Source organism: Hippocampus zosterae, chromosome 15, assembly GCF_025434085.1.
Source record: "Hippocampus zosterae strain Florida chromosome 15, ASM2543408v3, whole genome shotgun sequence".
NCBI lineage: Eukaryota > Metazoa > Chordata > Actinopteri > Syngnathiformes > Syngnathidae > Hippocampus > Hippocampus zosterae.
In genome coordinates this window covers 14618340-14643131 of record NC_067465.1, presented here as the reverse complement: position 1 = coordinate 14643131, position 24792 = coordinate 14618340, and the positions used below count along the sequence as shown (strand labels likewise).

General features: G+C 41.8%; 2 protein-coding genes across 3 annotated transcripts in view; one reads left to right on the top strand and one right to left on the bottom strand.

Moving 5' to 3' along the window:
• Positions 1-24607, top strand: part of sntg1 (syntrophin, gamma 1) — a 37718-nt gene extending 13111 nt beyond the window's left edge. The window contains exons 4-19 of one of the 2 annotated variants that reach the window (XM_052088496.1): positions 3326-3460; positions 5206-5262; positions 6260-6317; positions 6417-6460; positions 7671-7712; positions 7861-7963; positions 9021-9103; positions 10130-10260; positions 12960-13089; positions 16228-16266; positions 17998-18114; positions 18404-18475; positions 18907-19059; positions 19671-19763; positions 22481-22591; positions 23322-24607. In XM_052088496.1, coding sequence (XP_051944456.1) covers positions 3326-3460; positions 5206-5262; positions 6260-6317; positions 6417-6460; positions 7671-7712; positions 7861-7963; positions 9021-9103; positions 10130-10260; positions 12960-13089; positions 16228-16266; positions 17998-18114; positions 18404-18475; positions 18907-19059; positions 19671-19763; positions 22481-22591; positions 23322-23507 — 1554 coding nt within the window. In that variant the 3' untranslated portion in view covers positions 23508-24607. Of the gene's footprint in view, positions 1-3325; positions 3461-5086; positions 5263-6259; positions 6318-6416; positions 6461-7670; positions 7713-7860; positions 7964-9020; positions 9104-10129; positions 10261-12959; positions 13090-16227; positions 16267-17997; positions 18115-18403; positions 18476-18906; positions 19060-19670; positions 19764-22480; positions 22592-23321 lie in introns of those variants that run through there. The other variant, XM_052088497.1, reaches the window with a different exon arrangement.
• pcmtd1 (protein-L-isoaspartate (D-aspartate) O-methyltransferase domain containing 1) overlaps positions 16191-24792 on the bottom strand; it is a 29143-nt gene continuing 20541 nt past the window's right edge. Inside the window, exon 6 of the mRNA XM_052088537.1 lies at positions 16191-19599. Within this exon, the coding sequence (XP_051944497.1) occupies positions 19307-19599 (293 nt within the window). The 3' untranslated portion in view covers positions 16191-19306. The remainder of the gene's footprint in view (positions 19600-24792) is intronic.

The following is a 24792-nucleotide window of genomic DNA, read 5'->3' as shown; positions in this document are numbered from 1 at the left end:
TACCGGAGCAAATACTGTATCCTAGGGTGCCCAATTGCAAGTATGGTTTTTGTTAGCATGACCAGCATGATCAGTGAAGTCAGCGAGTTTGCATGTTCTCCCCGTGCCATTTCAAAAACATGCATGGCAGGTGAATGGTACACTCTAAAATGTCCCTAGGTTTGAGTGTGAGCGGGGATGGATGTTTGTCTATGTGTGCCCTGCATTTGGCTGGCAAGCAGTTCAGGGCGTTCCCCGCCTACTGCCCGAAAACAGCTGGGATAGGCTCCAGCATACCCTCCACCCTTGTGAGGATGGGCGGATGGACGGATAGATGGAAGCAGCTGCCCTCATTCCCTTGAAATTCATTGCAGAAGAGGCACGTGGTTCCCAAGACGGAAGCTCAACTGACTCGCTGGACTGGTCAGAAGGGCACTTTTAAAAATATATAAATGCTAATAATACTAACAGTAATATTTTGTTCAATGAATTGATTCCTATGATGATTCAGAGAGGTTGATGTATGCTGTTGTCATATTTATGAATGAATTCCGATGACATCCACCACTCATGTCTCAGCATCTGTCTGCCTGTGCCTTGATCAAATCCACCAAAATCACATCACCCTACCTACACCACAACTCAGATCTGGTTTCATCTGGCCTGAAGTCTAGTCTACTTCCTTTCACCAAATTGCCCAGAAAGGCGCACCGCGCTGTGCCAAATTCCCAAAGATGGTAAAACTAGGCAAACTAGACTTGTCCTGGAACAAAAATCGATATATATATATATATATATAAAAGAGGCCTTTGGTCTTGCTACTGCATCTCGTACGAACTGCGGGCTTTTATGACTAAACATGGGAAGACCCACAAGTAACATACAATATAATAGTCAAGGCGCGCTGCCAAATTCTTCATTCATGGATACAATGGGAAGTATACGGGGAAATATGGTGATGGTGCAGAAACACATTTCTAGTAATACTCTCCATATGCAGTTGAAGGAAGAGAGGTGGGTCAAATCTAACACCCATTTTTTCTTTTTTGCTGAGTCCCTTTGGGTACTTTTGTCTGGAAGGACCAATAGCCATCGTTTTGGTTTTATCAGAGTCAAGATGCAAGAAGTTACAAAACATCCAGTGCCTAATTTGGTTACAGCTCTTGCATGGGGCAGTTAGCTCTAAAGGCAAAATTGAATCCCATCAGCATGACAGTGAAAGCGAATGTCATAATTACGAATGATATGTATCTCAGAGTGACAGCATCGATAGTGGAACAGCAAAGTGCAAAGTATTGATCCCTGCGCGACCCCTTAGGTAACATTATAGTCCTCAGAGGTCACATTACCATGAAATACATGGTGCTCTCTCTTTGCGGAATAAGATTTCAATCAGGGACGTTCTAAGCCTTTAAAGACAAAGCGATCGAGTAGTACATTATGATCGACAGAAACAAAGGCAGGGCAAAGGTTAGGTAATAATAATATTGATGAGCTCTCGGAGTCCAAAGCTAATAAAAGATCCTTGAGCTCTTTTGTGAGGGCCATCTCAGTAGAATGATTTGCCCTGAACATGCTCGAGGCTTTAATCGAGGCTGGATCTTTGAGGGCTATCTTGAAAACTGACGGTATGCCGTATCAAAGGAGAGAAACATTAAGAATAGAAAAGAAAATCCTAGGATGTGAAACCGCACTTTAACGAGCTTCCTAGGGGGAGTTGGTCAAGCAAGCACGTTGTTTGTTTTCCTGCACGAACGAGTTGTGCGAGTCGTTCAACGGATGCTCCCTCAAGGTGTGAGAGTGTAACCATACGATCTACCTTAGTGCTTGTATTAGTCCCATTTAACGAAGTGTTTAACCAGGTTTGGGGCAGAGTGCCTTGAATCTGTTCTCAAACGAATTCCATTTTGGGAGGTAAAAAAAAAAGTGTGATATCATTCGCTGAATATGCTTAGTTGTTGGATGTGAAAAAAGAAAGACGGCTGATGCTGCTGTTGGGTCAGGATCACTCCTGTATCAAATAGTATGTATTAAATTTGCTAATATCCTCTCATTTTTGCAGATTTTGCCAGTGTATTATTATTATTATTATTTATTTTTTAAGTGCCAGTATAAGATGAAAAAATTACCCAACCAAATAATCGCTCATGCCCTGTATACTGTAAAAAAACAACCCAACTCAACCCAAAAACCCCGACAAAAAAACAATGTTGGGTGAACTGAAAATTTCAAGGCAACAAACTGATCAAATTTTATTTTGACTTTTCAACAAAATTTTTCCCTCAACTTAAATATATAATTGAAATAAAACTTATTATGGAGCAAACAGATTGCTTGCTTTGTTGTGCTAACTACGTACTGTACATTGTTGCCATAAATGTCAATAATTTACATTTGAAAGTTCTTCCAACTTAGATTGATTGTCATTTTTGGGCCTAAAAATTCAAGTTGCCTATTCTTCAGCATAGTAAATGTTGTCTCCATGGTGTGATAAAGGTTGAGCAACACAGCTGTTGCATGCAGTGCACTACATGATGCGGGTGTGTGTGCCTGCTTACAGATGATGTCGTGGCTAATGATGGGATAGCGAGGCGTGCGATGAGAGGAGAGATGAGGCCAATTAGGAACAATGCGAGCCTCAGCACAGGTCATCCTCGTTAGGCATTCTCTGACCCTGACTGTGTTGAGCCATGTCCTCTTGTTTCCTCTCTCTCACACACTCAAACACACGTGCATCCGAGATAGGCGAAGGAAAACACACTGTCTTCCTCTGATTCCATCCGTCATCCCGCAGCTGCGAGCGGAGGCCGCGTTCCTCCGCGTTGCTCATTAGCAGTGAAAGATAACTGACCTGCAGTGGAGCTAACATATTGCACGCATGCGGCTCAGCCTTGTTAAGTGATGATGGGTGACAAACACGCTGACAAGGGGTGGCTCCTTTTCTCTTAGCAGTCGTGTCAGGTGAAGGTGCTTTCTTTATTTAGACCCTTTCAAGTCAAGGGCAGACAGGCATCGTAATTAGCCGGGGAGGGAAAGCGGTGGCGCCATGCAAATTGATGCAAATGAGCGTGTTTAAATGCGTGATTGGAATCACAGTCCTGCTGCTTGTGTCATGCAAGGAGGTGACAACGGCGCCTGCTCACTTTCATTGCTTCTTTAGGCCTGGAAAACTTTTTCCTTTTAGGATTGTGTGTACGTGCATCACCAAGCAAAGGCAATAACGCTCACCGGCAAAGCCGTCTAATTTGCAATGTTCATTTCGCCACCAGCGGCCTTGCCGACATTTCATTTCATGGCCACTTAATTCAGCCCCGATGAACGATGTTATCTTTCCCAATGTTCGCAGACAAAGACTGGGATTTATTTGATGCAAGAAGGTAATGAGGAGCCGTTTAATATCCGACTGCACTTGGCTAAAGATATTCTGACCATTCAGGAGCAAGATGTCATCTGCGTGTCGGGAGAACCTTTCTATTCAAGCGTAAGTAACCGCTGACATCACTCACACATACGCACACAACTACTGCAAACAAACGATAACCGGAGGCTGTGAGTGTGTGTGTGTGTGTGTGTGTGTGTGAGTGTGTGTGTGTGTGTGTGTGTGGGTGGGTGTTGCTGATGTAGAATCGTTCCACAATAGTTGGTAAAACAATAGGGTCCAATTTATCATTGAGAACACTTCAAAGAGTGCAAGTTCAACACTAATTACATTACTGCATATAAATAAACCGTCTTCCACATTCATTCATGGTTCATTTGCCGTTATTTTAGCAGAAGCCTAACCTATCACATTGCCAAAACATTTCTGTCTAATAAATCTCTCATTGTTTTGTTATCATATATGTTAATTTATTGCTTGTGTTTGTTGAAAAACTCTTGGGGAAGAAGACCTTGAAAAAAAAATTGCATATTCAATCACAATCATCAGGAAAACAAATGACATTCATTTGATTATTCTTCAAAATTGTTGAGCCGTAGTTCGCGCCGACTAGTTCGCTCCCTTTCACGTTGCAAAAACATGTTAGCTACCTTGACTATAAATTGTACCTCTGTGTTAATATGAGTGTGGCAACTACCGTATGCAGTGCATATAGCCTGCTATTGACTCATGACCACTAAAAGATAAATGGTTGCCCCTGGCAACAGTGATCAGATCGCCATGAATAAGCCTTTTCATTACAATATGTCCACCAGACATGTGGTCCTGTTTTGATAAAAACAGCCACCACGGCTTTAGTCACATTGTCCTGTACTGCATTCTGCTTCATTCAATTTGTCCTTTCGCTCAGAAGGGGAAAAACAAACAAACAAAAAAAGCAGAAAGGCAACAATCTTTTGACGCTCGCTGAACTGAGATCTTGAGGGTTTGGATGCCATGCATGACAACGGTTTGCACTGTCAGCCTCTGTGCGACTTGAGATATATATTTCTGTGAAATTCCAGTCAAAATTGGGAGTTAGATGCCCTCAGTGGTATTCCTCTTTAATCAGTGTGACGCTTTGCAAGATGGGATTTGTAAATCTCAAAGGAGCTGGAGGGAGCTTGCTTGTAAAGTTAAGATTCAGTGCGCCATGAGACAACTGCTCAACGGGCGCCAATAAAGTTTCCAACTGAAATAGAGATATAGCAGCAGGAAATGAAAAAAAAATATATTCACTGAAATCACCACATATGTCAAAGCTGTTTATTACACAATAACACATAATTGTGAAAATATGCAATGCATTTGCAGACTTAGGGAGATTTTATTATTGTATTTTTTTTTTTTTTTTTACAATAGTGTTGTGTTATCTCTACTCGTGAGTGGGCTTGTGACAGACGCGCGGCAAATGATTGGGCAAATACTGCAAAATGTCACAATGGGCTCTGACTAAGACATGAATGAGTGTAAATAACAGCTGGTGGGCAAACAAAATGTGTATACCGTCTTTCATTTTACCCTCACTTTCCATCAATCGTCCTTGTGTGATATGAATGGTGTCCACATATCAGTCAGCGTCTTCTTAAAAAAAAGTGTTTTTCATAATAAAACCCTTATCATACTGTCCTTGAGATACCTGTGATGAATATCGAGATATGAAATTTTGTTCTTATCGCCCTCAACTAGAAGACAATAAAGAAAGGCAGTGAGCCGTTCAAGGCACAGATGTAATGGAACGTGAAAATGTCACTGAAGCACGACTAAATTAATTTGCCATGTCTCCCTGCCGACCGCCTGTCTTCCAGGAAAGGACTGTAACAATACGGAGACAGACCATCGGAGGGTTTGGCCTCAGCATCAAGGTTATTTCTGTATTATTGTTCACTGCCGGATATGTGTCGCTTGGATTGTATGCATTATCCAGACAAAAAGGTGCACTGGATTATGAGGCGCACCTTTAATGAATGGGCTATAAAAAAAAAAAAATCATATATTGCACGCACTGGACAATAAGGCGCAATCTATAATGCATCCACTACATGGAGCTACAGCCCTTTATTTGACTTTTTTTATATATTGGACGCACTCGATTCTAAGGCGCAATCTACAATGCATCCACGAGATGTAGCTAGGCTTCTTCCATTCGACATGAGAGGCATTCATGACCGCCTCCGAAAAACGTAAATTAACACAATTAATCACAAAATAAATTCTATAGCCCCCCTTGGCATTTCCTTAAGCGCAGCTCCAACAGAACGATCAGATGTCAGTAACATGTAGGAGACTGGACTGTCTCAAAAGTGTTTGTTATGTATTCCTTTGTTGTGTATTCACAAACGTGGAAATCACAAAATAATTTCTGTAGGGGGGCTATAGAATTTATTTTGTGATTTCCTCTCTTGATTTTCTCTTTTGATGCATCATTTTCAATTTTCGTAGTTTCATTGAAGGAATCGTTGGACACGGAGACGGACAGAGACATATTTGTTGAGACTGTGAAAACCAAACAGAAAAAAAAAACCCAACACCACAGCTCTCCTTTTTTCGGAGCTGCAACAAAAACCTATTTAATAAAGCAGCGACGCGGTTCACTGAACAAACAGCAAGTTATAACATTGTAAGCATGTCTCCGGCAAGGAGCCATTTTGGAGTCGACATATTACTGTAATGACCATACACAAGGCACACTGGATTTTAAGGCGCGCTGTGAGTTTTTAAGAAAATAGAAGACTTTTCAGTGCGCCTTATAGTGCAGAAAATACGGTATGTGTTAAAAGTTAAAAATGGGCTATAGGCATATACTGTATTAATCAAAATTGATCACTTGGACTTTTTTGACACTCATTACATGTTTATCAGGGTGGTGCCGAGCATAAAATCCCTGTGGTGATATCCAAAATATCCAAAGAACAAAAAGGTAAGTTATCGTTTTTTTATGGGTAAAGTTGTTTTGACCTCAGCCATATTGCTCTAAAACTGCGGTTTTAGATTGTGTTTTTGTTTTCCTGTTTTCCAGCTGAACTCTCTGGGCTGCTTTTCATTGGCGATAGTATCCTCCAGGTACTCTTGGCACTAATTAGAGGCATCTCATTTGACTAACTTAATTGCACGTGGTAATGTGATTGCATCCATCTAACTAAAAGTGGGTCACTCGACAGTTGGATCAGTGAGGAAGAATGGCAGAAAGTTACAAAGTCTTTTTTCTTGTTTTGACAAAGCACAATTAAACTCCCCTATAGTTTGAAGATTAGCCACTAATTGAGCCCGGTAAACAACTAACTGGATTATTCGTAACACAATCATTCCCGATTGAAAGAAATTAGAGCGAGCAACAAGGGATCTTTGAGTATGTTAGCTTTTGAAACTCATTTTTCACATCTTGTATCTAAGGGCCTTTAAGATTGATTGTCTTCTGCTTCTGCTTCTTAAATGGATCAAAGTTGTGGGCTAGCAGCGCAAAGAGCAGACATCCTTGTGGGGACCCTCAACTCAGTGTGATGGCCCTGGTCGATTTCAAATTGGAATTGCTAAAAGGCTAACAGTTGACATGCTAACACAGCAAGGTTGCAATCTGAGTAAATAATTTATATCATGCAGAGTAGTCGGGTACTATTTGAAATGAAAATGTATAAAATGCTAACAGTATAACAAAATAAAGACAGACCGATAAAGATAATTCTTTTATGTAAGTGGGGAGGTACTATTTCAAATGAGGACTGATAAATTCTAACATGCAACACAAGTAAAAAAAAAAAGGACAAATATTTCTTCGCTGCTATTTCAATATACTCAACACACAGCCATTTGACATGCTAACACTTAACAAGAGAGCAACATGCCTGGAAAAGCCTCAAAGGCAGATTGATCAAGGCATGCCCTGTATTTGGGTACTATTTCAAACATGAATTGATCAAATGCTACCATGCTAAGGCTAAGGCTAAGGTTTTAGCGAGACAGCAAGCTGAGTACTAGTTCAAAGGCAATATTCCAGCCCATAATAATATCAATCTTAATAGCAATAATGTTGATGTAACGTCCCATTACCATTTGTCGAAATAGAAAGCCTCTCCATGCTGGTGATACATCATTTAGCTGCTATAAAAAAAACATTTCATAGTGAAGGTTGTACATTTCCTACTCGTAATTTCCGCTGCAGGTATTCTATAAAAGACATTTTAGTGGCTTCATACATCATTTTTTGCGGTGTTATGATGCCAGCAACAGTACAATCCCAAATGTATTTACACTTCCACACCACTGGTGCTTGCAGATAAATGGAATCAACGTGAGAAGCTATCGCCACGAGGAAGTGGTAAGCTGTCAGCTCCTATCTGCATTTACCTTACGCATGAGCTAAACTTCAGGTTTTTGTTTTTTTTAATATTATTTCAGCTTTTATCATGATGTTCATGGGAAACCCCTCCGACAGCGTGAATAAAAACGTCACCCATATGTTGCAGGTTCAGGTGTTGAGGAATGCTGGTGAAGAAGTGACTCTCACGGTCTCTTTCCTCAAGAAGACCCCGGCCTTTCTTAAACTGCCTCTGAGTGAGGATTGTATGTGTAAGTCTTTAAATAATCATCATTATAATAATAACCAGGATCGAGAATTTCTAAGAAGTTAACCGGTCTAATTAATACATTCAGACATGTTTTTGGATTTATTTTTAAAAGGTTTGGGCGGTCCAGTGGTTAGCGCGTCAACCTCACCGTGCAGAGGTCACGGGCTGCGGCCTCCCTGTGTGGAGTTTGCATGTTCTCCCTGTGCCTACGTGGGTTTTCTCCGGGCACTCCGGTTTCCTCTCAAAATTCCAAAAACATGCATGGCAGGCTGATTGAACACTCAAAATTGTCCCAAGGTGTGAGTGTGCGCACGGATGGTGGTTCGTCTCTGTGTGCTCTGAGATTGGCCGGCAACCAGTTACCACACCCCGGTACCCTTGTGAGGATAAAGCGGATCAGAAAATGGATAGATGGATGGATGGATGTGTGCATCTTGCAATATTGTATAACAAAAATCCTGGAAAGAGACATGGGGGATAAATTGTTGTTGTACTTACTTTTTCTATGATGTCATCATTGTATGGGAAAACAACTACCTATGATAGATTTGTATTTTTAAAAAAAGTTCCAAGAACTGGAAAAAAACAAGGTGCATATCAACCAACAAACAAACCCGGAGGAGGCCACCCACATTTGGTCAGTGTCAAGTAAAAAGCCTATGTGTTCAATTTTGGTATGTTCCTTTCTGAATGCACAACAAGTAAAAGAATGTGTTATTTTCAGCCAAAAACGAAGAACCTGAAATTTCGATACACGTTTCATTGAGCTGCAGCGTAATATACCGGTTTGTCTGTTGCGGATGAAAACGTCAAAAAGACACATTTGGCAACAGGCGAGTAATGTGAAGTAAAGGAAATGACACTGCTCATTGTGGTGCACTTGATTTGCTCTTGCCCTGGAAAGTCTCAGCCTGTCATCAGACATGAGAGCCTTTACAAAAGCCTTTCATAAGCGTATCTCGCCTGCATACAAATCGGCGCCAGAAAAAAGTTTTTGTTCATGGCATTGTGTATTTATTGTCGTCCACCCCCCCCCACTCCCCCCCACCATCTTGCAGGCATCCCCAGTGACCAGAGCAGTGGCACCTCTTCTCCTTTGTGTGATAGCGGCCTACACTTGAACTACCATCCAAATAACACGGTACTTGTTTGTCTTGATCTGCAACCTCTTTGCAGTTATCAATCCAGCCCGGTAGCAGGCAAGGGAAGTTTATCTATAAAGCCCATTTCATGCATACATTACTATATCTCAACACACACACACAAAAATCTTGAGAAAATGCAGGTGTGAAAAATAAAGCGTTTAGAGGATTCAATGTCATTGTCAAAGTTTGGTAAAATGAGGGAATAAAACATTTCCTCAGTCATATTACAAAATGGATTGAATACATTACTTCCCTTAAATCACATAATTCCCCATAATTAAAAAGTATCAATGGTATAAATGAGTTATTTGTGTTTCTAAATTCACTTGAAAATTAACAAAAACATTCAAATGTTGTGTTATTAGTCAATTACAATTGAAAGATCACAAACGTTTTCAAATCGATCCAAAATTTTAAAAAAAAAATCTTCCATGGGTATTATTAAAAATAACCCAACATGGGTTAAAAATAACCCAAAATGATTTTTATCTCAGCATAACTTTATCCGAAATGGCTTATTTTTAACCCAGCATGTATGTTGTGAGTGTATTTTAAAATTGTTTAAATATTCAATATTCCACACGCTGTTCTACCATGACCAAGTGCAAAAGGTAATTAAAATGTTGTCTGTGGGTTTGTTGTGGGTTTTTAATCTTTTTTTTTAAAGCAACAAACTATCTGCGATTGGTTCATTCATCCCCTTCCATTTTTGGGCACATTTTGTTAAATATGTTACAACAATATTCACACTTTATTACATTTATAATTGCCTTTAAAATTCTTCATATAATGCCCCATGATGACAAAGTAAGAATTTTGTTCTTCTCATGAATTCATCAAACATACATAACACAAATATCACATGATGTATGCACCTCCTGAACGAGTGAAAATGGTCTCTGTTCTCATGCCAAACGCCGATGATGATGACTCAAAGAAGATGATTTATTTTGCAACAAACACATACCAAAATTATTGCCAAATAATCTCCTGTGCTTTGTTTTGGCGGTCGTCCCTTGCAGGACACGCTGTCCTGCTCGTCGTGGCCCACTTCCCCGGGCCTCCGCTGGGAGAAAAGATGGGTGGACCTGCGCCTTCTACCTTTGCTGCACTCTCGCCTCTCCCAGCACATGCCAGGCTCTGATGTGTGCAGGTGGGCCGCGGGGCGTTCACTCTGGTCTGGTTTGCACGTGTTACTGTATGTGCCTTTAAACGGCGAGCTAATGTCACATCAGCCGTGACCATCTGCTGTTGGAGGGATGTATTAAACGCAGGCTGCTTGATTTATGAATCCATTAAGCCGTCCTTGGATACACTTCCATCAGTGCTACACTGCAGCAGGAATGTGTATTGACTCTGAATGGAGCCCGCTTGTTTGTTTGAAATACTAAATATACTGTGTTGTAAGCATTCTGCAGGCATGGTTAGATTTTAATAAACATGAAGAAGGAGGATCACACTGACGGAGAAGTGCTGGGGATGAGTTAAGATGTTAGGCGATAGCAAAGCCTTCATTTCATTATCTGTGCAGACACTTTTTGGTAAGGCGCTCAGATGTCTGGCATTTTAAAAATAGATTTACTTATGTATTTATTTTATGAATGCGACTTGAAAAAGTGTTGCGTGGGTTGCCTAGTTCCAGAGGCCAAGCAAGTGTTAGCGCCCGGGCTGTGCACAAATTGATGACTCAAAGCAAGTTGCAAATTGTCCACTGAAAATGAATCAGGGTTTTTGGATTTGAGTCAGAACAGGTCGTAGCATGGTGGGCTTGATTTGTCACAGAGACTGACTGGCACTCAAGACTTAGTGTGACGTTTGTACGTAGCTGGTGCACATGCATGAAAGCACCACGTTCAAGCACAATGCCCAAAAGCATTTGCTTGTGTATGAAAATATTTGGCCAGCTAAAGGGATTAAATAAAAAAGCAGTCAGTCAATAACGCCTAGCTAGGCAGTGGATCAATATCTTTGTTACTGTGCTGTTGGCCCCTAACACTGTCACAGCATCATACAAAGCAATCAGAGATGACAGGTTAGCTTAGCACTTGCTAGCTGGTACGACACAAAACAGAGGTATTTCCTGGACCAAAGCAAGAAAAATACCGTGGAGTCTATAACCAGGCACATCTAGGCGAGATTCTGACTTAGAGGCGTTCAGTCATAATCCCGCAGATGGTAGCCTCGCACCATTGGCTCCTCAGCCAAGCACATACACCAAATGTCTGAACCTGCGGTTCCTCTCGTAGTGAGCAGGATTGCTATTGCGACAACACATTATCAGTAGGGTAAAACTAACCTGTCTCACGACGGTCTAACAAGGGATCCTGGTAAGTTGAAGGAAGATATTTTAAACCAAAAAGGAAAAGTATTCTCATATCCAATGTTGGTATAAAACATTATTCTTATCAGCGTTCACTTGAAAAGTTACACCAAGGGCAACAGTTACATCAATTGACACCAGTCAGAAATCGATTCGGAAAGCGATGTTTGAAATTTATCTGAAGGGATCGAGGTGTTTGAAGAGTTGGAGGAAGAGGAAGTTGTTGGCAAGGCGTGTGTTGGACCAAACATGTACGAGCCATATGCTCTGGATGCAGAAAACTTTGTGCCCGAATGGCCGTGCACAACATTGGAGTGGAGACAATATAGGCTGCAATTATTAGCCTTGCACTATTGTTTGCAATTCGATGCTGTGCCATGTTATAAATTGCGCACAATTGGATTATCTACTTCGTCCATGTATTGCCGCTAACACTGAGAGCACACGTCATAGCAGGTTGGTGTCGTTGCTAAGGTATTTCTGTTGCGTTGTCGGCCACTCCGCGCATTATATCGGCAGCATTACAGAGAATTCCATCTGTGCACTCATATAATTAGAATGTTTCGGGACAAGATTGCATCCATGTGCACGTATAATACTTTTAATCGAATGTTTACATAAACAACAGCCACTTATTCTTTGATTAGCACACCTACCTTTTTTTGCAAATCCGGTTGGGAAAACAGAATAACTACATCATTCCAATTTTGTTGTCCATTTACGTGGCCTATTATTTCCTTTTGGTTACTCAAACAACTGTTTGATGTAACCAATGTGAAAAGTGCATCGCTACCCAGTGCCAACGCACTTCACCAAATAATTCAATAGCAATGGCAAAGAGCTATTAATGGGACAATCAACAATTCGGAACAATGACTGGCGACTCACCGTTTTGTAAATGACTCGCCAGAGATTACCGGAAAAAAGCATTTTCATTGTATTCAGCATTGCTATGGGTCTTATAGGAACCTGGGTGGGTTGTGTTAAAAAAAAACTTACTAAAGTATGCTTGAAATAGTTTTAGGTCTAAGTATCATTCAAAAGGTGGTTGTCCATGTTTACTTCAGACTTGACCTTTAGGTAGCCACACCTGAAACTGAACAAGAACTGACCATTTTGTTTTCAAGCAGCCATTTTGGGTGAGTTCCAGGGCTTGTATTTTGATATATTGCACCACCTTTTATGCTTCAGCTGTCTAATATGGGCAGAGTATGGTGTCAGCTAGTCATCCTATTACCATGGAAAAGGGTGGTGAGTCCATAACAAATAAATAAAATAAAATCTTCTTGAACCACAATGTCACTGATCGACAGAATTTGGTGGACATTACAGGATGTAGGCAAAAGACCCATGCCCAAAACTAAATAAAGAGTCAACCATTTTGGATGGATTCCAGGCCTTATGGATGGATGGATGGATGAATACCATGTTAATTGTCATTGCTCAAAAAATAAAACGTTACTGGATCGTTTCATAGGCGTGCGTCCAGTTTTATCCTGTGTCATCTTTCCTTTTTTTTTCTCCTTCCCAAGGAAAAATGCTTTCCAGGTTGTGGCCGTGGACGGGGTGTGCAGCGGTGTCCTCCAGTTCCCCTCGGATGAAGACCGTTTGGACTGGCTTCAGGCTGTCGGAGGCAACATCTCAGCTCTCACTAAGCACAATGTGAGCTTCCTGGCCTTTTCTCCTCCTTTCCCAGTGAGACCGGCAACGGTGCAAATGTCAGCATGTGAAATAGATTCATATTCATGTCGGCGTCGCAGAACGACGACACAAAATGAATAGCGTATTTCTTCTCGTGGGGAGGGCTCTGACACAAATGCTCCACGTGTCGGCATGTGCTTTATCCGCTTTACACGCGCGCCTGAGTGAAATTGAGGTGACCTGCACCAGTGGCAACAACTAGAAACGTGTGATTATCGCGAGTCTGAGTGTGTGTGTGTGTGTGTGTGTGTGTGCGTGCACGCGTGCCTGTGTGTGTGTGTGTGTGTGTGTGTGTGTGTGTGTCGTGTGTGTGTGTGTGTGTGTTGGATCCAGTGGGTAAATAACTGAGCCTTGCTTAATTGGAGTGGATGCGGCACAAACTCACCAAACAAACGAGAGCTCCTGTGGCCTTTTGCAAGTCAAAAAGGTGCACAGTGAGTGGAGCACCAGCACGGACAACACCATCTGGTAATGGAGTCCATTAGATGAAGACGACATTTTGTACTCACACTGTAACCCTTTCATTAAAAGAGGTAAGACGATGTCACCATGACGACACAAGAGTTGTCCTCCAGCTGTCATTGATTGTTGTACCTGAGCCATGTTGATTTTCAACCCAATCTGAATAATGGGGTAGTTTTGGTCTGGATCAAAGTAAAGACTCTATTGATTATGATCAATAGCATTGATTCTGACTGGTATCAATCGGGACTGGTGTCAATCGATCAAGCAACTTTCTTTCAAGATCCAAGGAAAGACCCTATTTTTTTTGGAGTAACATCAATGATTCTGACTGATAATCAACCAAGCAGGTTGATTTGATGCATTTGAAAGGGAAAACCTAGTTTGGTTTGAGTGATAGCTAACTACCGCAGTCGTTTTGTTCCATATTAAGGGAAGAGCCCTCTTGACTTTGAATTTCACCACCAGCGTAGTTTTGGTTTGGACCCAAGGAGGAACTCTGCTGGTTTTGAGTAGCATTTTGAATGGAATATCAGTGTCAGGTTCCCTTTTTTTCGCTTATCAAAGAACGAACCATTGATTTTGAGTGAAATCTGACTATCAAGTTACATTTGAGCTGTACCAAAGGAACGGGCTCATTGATTTTTATGCATATACGACCACCACGCCGGTGCTTTTGTTCTGAATGCCTCGGTAGTGGGTCGTGATCCAATGAATACAGGTGCGTGGTTGCCTATTACAATAAAATAATTCCCTTTTTACGACCACCTCTCTTGCATTCACAATGAAAATGATCATAGATTATGGGAGGGGGATGGGGGTTGTGTCATCTGCACCTGCATGAAAATTAAAACATCACACAGAAGAAACCTTTGCACTGATGTATGGTCGACATCACGGCATGAATTAAAGGGCAATGGTAAGAGCAGTGGAGAGGCAAGTGGGTGTCGTCGTGCTACAATGATAGCAATTTGCACGAGGGCGCGCATTAAATAAGTGTAGGAGATAATAGCAGCAGCTGAATGCCATTGGAAAAAAAATACGTGCCGAACTGCTGCCTTTATGAGAGTGGAATACTGTACTCCACTGTGGATTCAAAGTGGTGTGTTATAAAATAAGACTAAGACATGATTTGTCGGCACCTTTAAACGTGAAAGCATATACAGTATTACCGTCTATTTTTGAAAAATGCAATTATACGGCATATCAGCTTGTCGTTTTCTAACTGCTGCCTTTATGAAAGTGGAATACTGTACTCCACTGTGGATTCAAAGTGGTGTGTTATAAAATAAGACGACAACATGATGAACTCACTTGTATTCTTTGGCATTCGACTCAGCATGACTTAGATTTGTTCTTGGTTTTACTGTTTGGTGCTTTCTACCGTCTTTATTACCGATTTGTTTGACTGTTTATTGTATATGTTAAATTGCTCCATGTACAGCACTTTGTATGCAGTGATGGCTGTTTGAAAGTGCTCTATAAATACAGTTGACTTGACTTGACTTATTAGCACCTTTAAATGTGAAAGCATATATTACCGTCTATTTTTTTAAAATGCAACTATACGACATATCAGCTTGTCATTTTCCAAAGTAGATAAAGTACATTTTTACTCGAAAATTCTACGCGATACCTCAAAATGGCTTTTTTTTTTCAGAAAAAGATTTTGATTTGCAACAACCAAGTAACAGATTTTTCCTGTTACGAAAACGTAATTTGAGCCTCAGAGAGTTAAACAAGATCAAGAAACCACATGTATATACTGTCAATTTACCATTGTAGATGGATGAAAGGAGGTATGATACTGAACATTGTTGTTTTTTAAAATCTAAAATAATTACACATTAGCATCTAACACCAGCAAGTTGCTCTAACTTGATCCGATTTGGTACAGATGCTAGCATTAGCATTAGAGTTTAATAAAGTTCATTCCACCTCCTGTTTTTTTTTTAATCATCATTACACTTTTGATTGGTTTGTTAGCATTAGCATTATACTTACCGGTAAGCTAATTTGATCTGAGCTGGTATAGTATATGCAATACCCTTTTACTAACGTAATTGCCAGTAAAACAGCTAACATTAGTATTAGCTTAACACGTCTGTTAATTAATTTCACTTAATCACTTCTACAATATTCCTAGAATATCACAATGGTCCATCATTGGTGACTGATTTTATGAAGAGTCCCTTCAGCCTACCGTTGTGGTCTTTGGAATCTTGTGCCCATGGGACCATGTTGGGGACCCTCGGCTAAAGTGTCACTGGATGTGTTTCATTTTGCTTGATGTAACAGACTAAATCATATCACTTTAGTTAGCAGGTGCCAGCAGCTACCTTTTATTACTATTACAGTACTATATTACAGCTAACACACCCTCAAGTTAACACAAGATGCTAAAGTCTCGCGAACCAGCCCAATTGCACTCAGCACAAGCAGCTATCATTAGCATTACACTTCCATTAAATGAATCAATTGAGTCATCTTTAATTGTCACGCTTCCATCCCTGCAGCCCTTCTGCCATGACACACACACACACACACACATACACACACACACACACACACACACACAAAACATGCTGAGCTGAAGCCTCTTGAGATTTAGCTTTTAATGACATTTATTTTATACAGGTGAAGAAGATCAACCGCAATTTTCCAGTCAACCAGCAGGTAAAAAATGAAATTTTCTGAATGTATTTCATATTTAAAAGTGTCAGCAGGTCAGCCACTCAGAGAATGGACACACTTCACTGGCACCAAACCATTGCATTACAAACTAAATTTTTGCATCATAACCCAGGGAGGGGAAAAAAACCAAACAAAAAAAAGCTTGATTGCCTTCAGTCAGTCTAGTGTCGCCTGCTGTGCTGTCTGCTTTCAATAACATGGATCCACACGGCACAAATGAAACAGTCATCCATCAAACGGACGACAACAGCAACATGTGAGATTGATGGCCACAGAGAAATATTTGATGCCATCAAAGTGTCCTTTTTCCAAGATTTCTACTTGTCGCGGTCTGTCTGTTCAACATCCCCGAGAGTCCCCAGCAACATCCCTTTGTCATCTCTTGGTGACTGTCATAACCCTGACTGCATTTTTGCTCCATTTGTATTTGAACTTTGAGTCAACTTCTCAAAATCGGATTTACAATATATAGTAATCCTCTGCATATTCACAATTCCTATATTGGTGGGAGTTTTTTCCTGCGGAACCTGCGTCTAGCAATTCCCCCAATCAATGGGAAAGTTGCACAACAACAAGGAAGTATGTTGTGTGATACATCTCAAATAAGAGTGTTAGATTAGGCCTCATTAGCATACATGATTAGATGGCTGACGGTAGGAAAAGTAACTTCAGCTCTGCCATTGTATCACTGTGACCTTTTCTGTTGTTCTGGCCACCCATATCTGTGTTTCTTTGGCACACTAGTTGAATCCAATTAAGACCGTGGAGTCACACACCATTACATGGGTGAGGCAAAGTCGCCCCCTGTGTGGGTATAACTGGTGATGGTGGGAAGGGGGCGGAGGGTGCTTGCCTCTGAGTTGTGTTCATATCTTTTTCCACTGGAATTATAATAGGTCTCAGAATTGAATTTTCTGACGTGTGTGCATAAAATATCATGAGCCCGGTGTTTTACTTGAACGGTTTCACTGGCTCTCCTCGGCCACATCCAGAGCGAGAGTGTAGAAAACAAAAACAGAAAAAAAACCCAGCACGCCTCGCAAGGGTTGCGGGGCGTGCTGGAGCCTATCCCAGCTGTCTTTGGGCAGTATGCGGGGGGGACACCTTGAACCGGTTGCCAGCCAATCATAAGGCACCCATAGACGAACAACCAACTACACGCACACTCATTAATTCATTCTCATTATATTACCGGTAATCTGATGCATTGATTATTATTGTTATGATTATTATTCCCGACGATTGGCTGGCAACCAATTCAGAGTGTGTCCCGCCTACTATCCAAAGACAGCTGGGATAGCCACCAGCACGCCCGTGACCCTTGTGACTATAAACGGATTAGAAAATGGATGGATGTGTTCTTAATTTTTTTTAATCACTGTATTATTGTTCTTGTTATTCTTATTATTATTATTTATGTTAGAAAAGTGAGCATTACAGATGAAATCGTGGCAGACAACACCCAACAATAAAAACATCAGAATCTGAAAAGAGAAGGAAAATATCCAAGCTTGGGTTGTAGTTGAAAATTAAGACAGTCTTCGCCACAGGTGTGCCCTTTAACATTTTTTTCAAAATGTAATAATCTGTCAGCCATTTGTTTTAAAGGTGCAATGTTTTGCACTGTTGGCATGACACCCGCACCCCTCTTTAACAGCATCTTACAGTTCATGATTTTTCTGTGATAAATGTCACTTTCGACGAACGGCGCAGATCATCTACATGGGCTGGGCCGACGAGAAGGAGCAGGACTGCGTCCAGGACCGAATGTACTCACCAAAGTTCCTTGCTTTGAGGGGTTCCTCTCTCTTCAAGTTTTCCGCTCCCCCGGTAGGATTTTATTCTTTTTTTTTTTCAGTTATTATCGTATACGTTCTTAAAGAGAAGGCCACCCACCTTTTTGTGTAAAATGATCATGAGAAGCACAGTAATAGAAATGTAGGAAAGACCGATGTAAATTGAATATTTTAATGCATGCGGATGGCGGAATGGAGTAGGAGGCCTTGAGACAAGCTGCTGTATTATTTCAGATTCTTCATAATGAAGGAACCTTGTAGAGGCAACAGTCTTCAACAAACATTCTTTTTACTTCTCTCATTCATTTGTCTTCCATTTACAGGTGACAACATGGGACTGGACAAGAGCAGAGAAAAGTTTTACCGTTTATGAAATTATGTGCAAAACTTTAAAGGTAAGTCAACGAAGCAACCTCTTATGCTTAAACTTTTAATTACCGCCAGTTCCCCATACCTGTTCTACAGTTTTAGAAGTGTCCAGCTGTTTTTGATGCAGCCCCCCACCCCCCTTGGCGTTCTACAGCAATTGCACTTTAAAATCAGAGAGCCATATCCTGCCTGTTTTAGGGCTCTCCCTAATCCTAAACACTTGATTCAATTGATCATGATCGTTTAAGGCTTCTACGGAACTTGCTGATGGTTTGAATAGGTGTGTTGAGGTCAAGGGAGATCTAAAACAGGCAGGAAACTGGAGTTACCTACCCGACAGCAGTTTTCATGATGTCAGAGGTTTTTGAGCTTGAGGCGGCCTGAAGTTAGGCGGCGGTGGCACAAGCTAATGTTGTGCTATCTAACAACACACCCTACGTTCGCTCTGTGTGATCAGGACAATGAGCTGATGGACAAGAGGAGGCACTGCTTCAGCGTGCAGACGGAAACTGGCGAGGATATCTTCTTTAGCGTGGAGCTGGAGTCCGAGCTGCTCGTTTGGGAAAAGGCCTTTCAGATGGCCACTTACCTGGAGGTGGAGCGGATACAGGTCGGCAAGATTGATGATGCGACAGGCAGAGAGAGAGAGAGAGAGAGAGAGAGAGAGAGAGAGAGAGAGAGAGAGAGAGAGAAAGAGAGAGTGAAAGAGAGAGAGAGAGCGGATACATGTGCATGTGGCCAAAGTTGATGATGCTACAGAGAGAAAGAGAGAGAGAGCAAAAGAGAGAGAGGGAGGGGGAGAGAGAGAGAGTGAGAGAGAGAGCGGATACATATGCATGTGGCCAAAGTTGATGATGCTACACAGAGAAAGAGCGAGAGTAAAAGAGAGAGAGGGAGGGAAAGAGAGCCAGAGAGAGAGAGAGAGAGAGCGGATACATATGCATGTGGCCAAAGTTGCTGATGCTACAGAGAGAAAGAGAAAGAGAGAGACACAGAGAGAGAGAGAATACGAGTGGCCAAGATTGCAAGTGGCCAAGATTGATGGTGCTACAGGCAGAGAGAGGGAGAGACATACAGCATGTGAGGTGGGGTGGGGGAAGAGAGAGAGTGAGAGAGAGATAGTGGATACAGGTGGCCAAGATTGATGATGCTGCAGTGAGAGAGAGTAAGAGAGAAATAATCAATTTAGCTGCTAAACTCACCGTTTGTTCTTCTTTACAGTGTAAAACATATGCCTGCATCATGGAGAGCCACCTGATGGGACTAACCGTGGACTTCAGCATGGGCTTTGTGTGCTTTGATGCCGCTTCCAAGGTGAGTCAATGTCCACTCCGCTCCAACATGAGCGTTATACTTTATACTTATATATACTTATACTTTATATTAATGTGATCTGAGCAGGGTTTAGCATGAGCAAGGCATTTCCTGAAACACAGTCACAAACAACCATTCACGCTCACACTCACACCTCAGGGACAATTTGGAGTGTTTCATTAATCTGCCATGCATGTTTTTGAAATGTGGGAGAAAACCAGAGTACCCGGAGAAAACCCGGGGAAAAAATGCAAACTCCGCACAGGAAGGCCGGAGCCGGAATCGAACTCTGCTCCTCTGGACTGTGAAGCCGATGTGCTAACCAGTCTTCCACCGCGCCACCCTCAGTGTATGTCACTGAGACAAATTGATCAATGTGCAAATACACTTTGTGACTGAGTAATTCTGGGCCACTGGTACACAGTGCCAAAATATTATTTACCGACCAGACACGGTCCAATTCACAACATGAGGGCTGGGAACTCTCCAATGAACTCCAAGGGTACTTAAATCTAATGGCTTCCTCCATGCTTCCACATTGTCATTGCTGTTTAATTCCCACTAGTGGACCTATGAACGAAAGACAGAACTTTTGCACCAGAGTTGACAACACTCACTTGGTGATTTCCCCTTAAAATTAGCTGCAGCTTCTTGTTAACTACATCAAACAAAAAGCAATAAAACATGGATTTCACTGTAATTGATGACAAATAAAAGCAAAACACATTCCAAGTTTTTTTTTTCTCTTGGCCGAGTGTGATGCCAAGAGTGTACTCATCCTAATGGACCTAGAGCACTTAATATTGATGTGTTCAATAAATGAAGGCATAAAATATGTGCTTTTGCATAAATCAGCAGATGTGTGGGAAGGACCAGGAAGGTCTGTCCTTTGCTAAGTGAGGACAATGATTATGCCTCAGACAAACTATAGAAAGTTAATTGGTGACAAAATCTGGATCGTTGTTTTGTTGGAATGTTACGACAATGCATGATATGCTGCTTGTTGCTAGAAAGGAAAAAAATAGGGATCTTTCTGATTGATTTTATGATCTGCCGAAATTTGTAGGGGAACATTCAGATTGCTTGCGGAGTCAATCAAATAAAAATTTGATTTAGCCTTGTTTAAAAAAAAAAAAGAAAGAGTGAGCGGACGTTGTATCGGTCTGTCGTGGTGAAGAAGGAGCTGAGCCAAAGGGCGAAGCTCTCAATTTACCGGTCGATCTACGTCCCAACCCTCACCTATGGTCACGAGCTATGGGTCGTGACCGAAAGAACGAGATCCCGGATACAAGCGGCTGAAATGAGTTTTCTCCGCAGGGTGTCCGGGCTCTCCCTTAGAGATAAGGTGAGAAGCTCAGTCATCCGGGAGAGGCTCAGAGTCGAGCCGCTTCTCCTCCACATCGAGAGGAGCCAGATGAGGTGGCTTGGGCATCTGATTCGGATGCCTCCTGAGCGCCTCCCCGGTGAGGTGTTCCGGTCATGTCCCACCGGGAGGAGACCCCGAGGAAGACCCAGGACACGCTGGAGAGACTATGTCACCCAGCTTGCCTGGGAACGACTCGGGATCCCCCGGGGAGAGCTGGAAGAAGTAGCTAGGGAGAGGGAAGTCTGGGCTTCCCTGCTAAAGCTGTTGCCCCCGCGACCCGGCCCCGGATAAGCGGTAGATGATGGATGGATGGATGGAAGAAAGAGTGATACATCTGACGAAATGTGAGAAATCCGCCTCTGACATGGATTTTCAAGCCCTTGACAAAAGCAATATCCCTCTCCTTGAGAAGTTTTCCCAAATCGGCACAAAAACAAACTTTTCCGACCTGTCACTCTGAATTTCCGGATGGGAGCATGCTTATTAAAAATGCGACTCAGCTCATCAAAGTATTGCAAGGGCAGCTCAAAATCATCGACTGAAGCGATTTTGAATTTCCGGGACGTAATGTTGCAATGTCGCAATGATCGTTCAGATGATTTACAAAAATGCCTGTGTTTGTGGATTTGTGTCAGGCATTAGTTCAAATTAAATCAAAGCTAATTTTGGCAGAGTTTTTTTTTGGTCCCATTGGGACAGGTTAAGGCATTAACTAGTTGAGTCGAGTTGAATGAATTACAGGCTGATTTAAGGGTGTGTGACAATAATGCCAACCAGTGTATTCTACGGATTCCGCTTGTCACAAAAAACTACACAGAAACCTTGAAGTCAAGCTCGAAAATATTTTGTCGAGTAGTCACAACAGCGCATGCTATACTGCTTGTTGCTATGATGTATGAACATCTGGATAGTTCTGTTTAAAGTGTGTTTTAGTCTTGACCATGTTCTGGTCACCGGACAATTGTACGGCACATTGTTACAATTCCAGTAAAGCCGCATGCAACAATAAATAAATAAATAAATAAATCCACCCACTAAATAAAAACTGTCCTTCCTCGTTTTGCGATTCCTTTTTTTTTTTCGGGCATTACCGTGATGATTTTCATTTTACTATTGTCAACCTCCGTGCTGATTATGATACTCCACCTCCAGATGATTACACGAACATAAACAGTTTGTGTAGGCTTTACTCATAAATATTCATGCTCTTTTCTTTGCCGCTATTATTTGCCGAGCGGCAGCAAAAAAGAAAACGCATGGCGCAATGTCATGCAGTGTCCCACATGCATTATTCATGATTCGTTAAAACGCAAACCAATGATATGTGCCTTCTGACCCCCTACATTTCCAGGCTGTCCTTTGGAGATACAAATTCTCTCAGCTGAAAGGCTCATCAGATGACGGAAAAAGCAAAATCAAGTTTCTATTCCAAAATCAAGACTCCAAATCTATTGAAGCAAAGGCAAGTAAATCTTCACAAACGGTGACTTGCTTCAAGCGGGCTTTACCCATTTTTAACATCTTAATGCACAGGTGTCAAAGTCAAGGCCCAGGGGCCAGATCCGGCTCCCCAGCTCATTTTATGTGGCCCGCGGGAGCAAATCGTGTGTGTCAACTTTCATGATTCTTGCTGAAATCTGTATTGAAATGTCAAATCGTCATGACAATCGGGCATAAATAACGATGAGATTTTGCACCAGCCCGCCAAAAGAAGCCATAACTCTGAAGTGGCCTGCGACAAAAATGAGTTTGACACCACTGTCTGAATGGATGTTTAAAAAAAATGTTGTCTGTTGTTGAACTGTCCTGCGTGAGTCAGCATGTGTCACAGTGCATGCAGACTACCAGAAAACACAAAGAAGAAGAAAGAGTATGAATAGCAGAACTGTTAGTTTAACCCTTTCACGCACCCTGTAACCTGATAACATGATAAGCTATCCACTGTAGTAACCGCTGTCCCTGCAAGGTTTATTTGGTAACTACATTGATAATTTTTTGTGGTGAATCCAAATACACTTATTGGATCAACATCTTGACCCAATGTCCTGGGTGAAATCCTCACCCCAGTGCATAACCCAAAACTGGCTTGGTCCCTCTGGCGCCCAGTGCTGGGTTAGCTATTGGATTTCTTTCAACCCAGCGTTTTTAAGAATATGTGTGTAGGCTGATTTATTGATTATTGTCTCCTGCAGGAGCTGGAGTTCTCCAACCTGTTTGCGGTACTTCATTGCATTCACGCTTTCTTCGCCGCCAAGGTGGCGTGCCTGGACCCCATGTTTGTGGAGAGCCGGGCCACAGCGGCTAACGCCGGCATTCCTTCGCTGGGGAGCATCTCGTGCAATTCGCACACGCCCACGCTGAAATACAAGAACACTTGACGCAGCGTTTTTGCTTTTGGCGTGACCGTAGCCTCAAACGCTGAATGGGATGGACAAAAACCTCCATAGGAGGTTTTGATGCGGACACTTCTGGAAAATGCCTGAAATCTCATTCACAGCCTTTCTGGGAAGACTCTCCACACAAAAAGACTCAATGGACACCAAGTGTGCATTTATTTCAACATCTTTTTAAGTGCAGCCACTCAGCTCCTGTCATATCGAATATTAATATTATGATTGAGACATAAAATACAGCTACTTTTATATGAACCTTTCTTGAGGATTTAAACTCTTCCTGATGTCACACTATATGGACAAAAGTCTTGGGACAAATTATGGTATTCGTCATTTAGGTTTTCACACTTGTTTTGTCCAACCTCTGAAAAAGGTTTGCTACGAATGAGAAGATTTGGAAAGATTCGCTTGTGAGTCATCAAGGCAGTGCGTGGTGGGCAGCTCATCACTCTCATTTTTCTTCTTCTTCTTCATCACTTCTCGGTGTCATATGTCTCAATACGTTTGTCCACACACTTTACAACAGTAGCAGCAGAATGAGAACTGCAGGAGGAGTCTGCATTCATATAATTTTTCAGGGCAGCATTATTACAGGCATTTGACCCCCCCCCACCCCCCCAAATTTGTATGATTGTGTAAATAAGCATTCACCCTGAAATGACCTAAATTACAATGTTGGTATGATTTGCGGAGTTTGTTTCAGAAGTACTGCAGCTAAATTAGCTGATAGCATCCACTCTCCATTATTAACTCACTCTGGACCATTTTAGAATAATGCTATACAAAGCTATGATGTTTTCATTTACTATCACGAGTTTGGATTCTGGTTTGTAAATATGAAAAATGATATCGTGGCAGTGAATCAAACACAGTGGTTGGGCAAGCTCGAGGCGGGCTAACATCAACGGTCTATGGCAGACAAAATCAGATTAATGGGTTTTACAAAAGCTGGTGCTAGCAAGTAATGCCCTTCAAACAAACGAAGATTCATGTCAGATAGTGGAGGTGATTTTATTTTTTTGCAGATGTTTTATTAACAAATATACTGTGTCATGAATCAATAAAGGAGACCTTTTATAACACTGCTCGCTGGGTGATCGCTTTTCTGCATTGTACAAGCACCGCCGTTTTAGTCAAGTGAAGAACTGAAGTGTTTGCTGTACATTGCTATGCCTCAAAGAAAAATAAACGCCTCCCTCAAATAGATAATTAGTCAGTGGGTACGTTGTCCAACTCCCGCAAATACAGTCAACACGTGCTCCATTTAGTC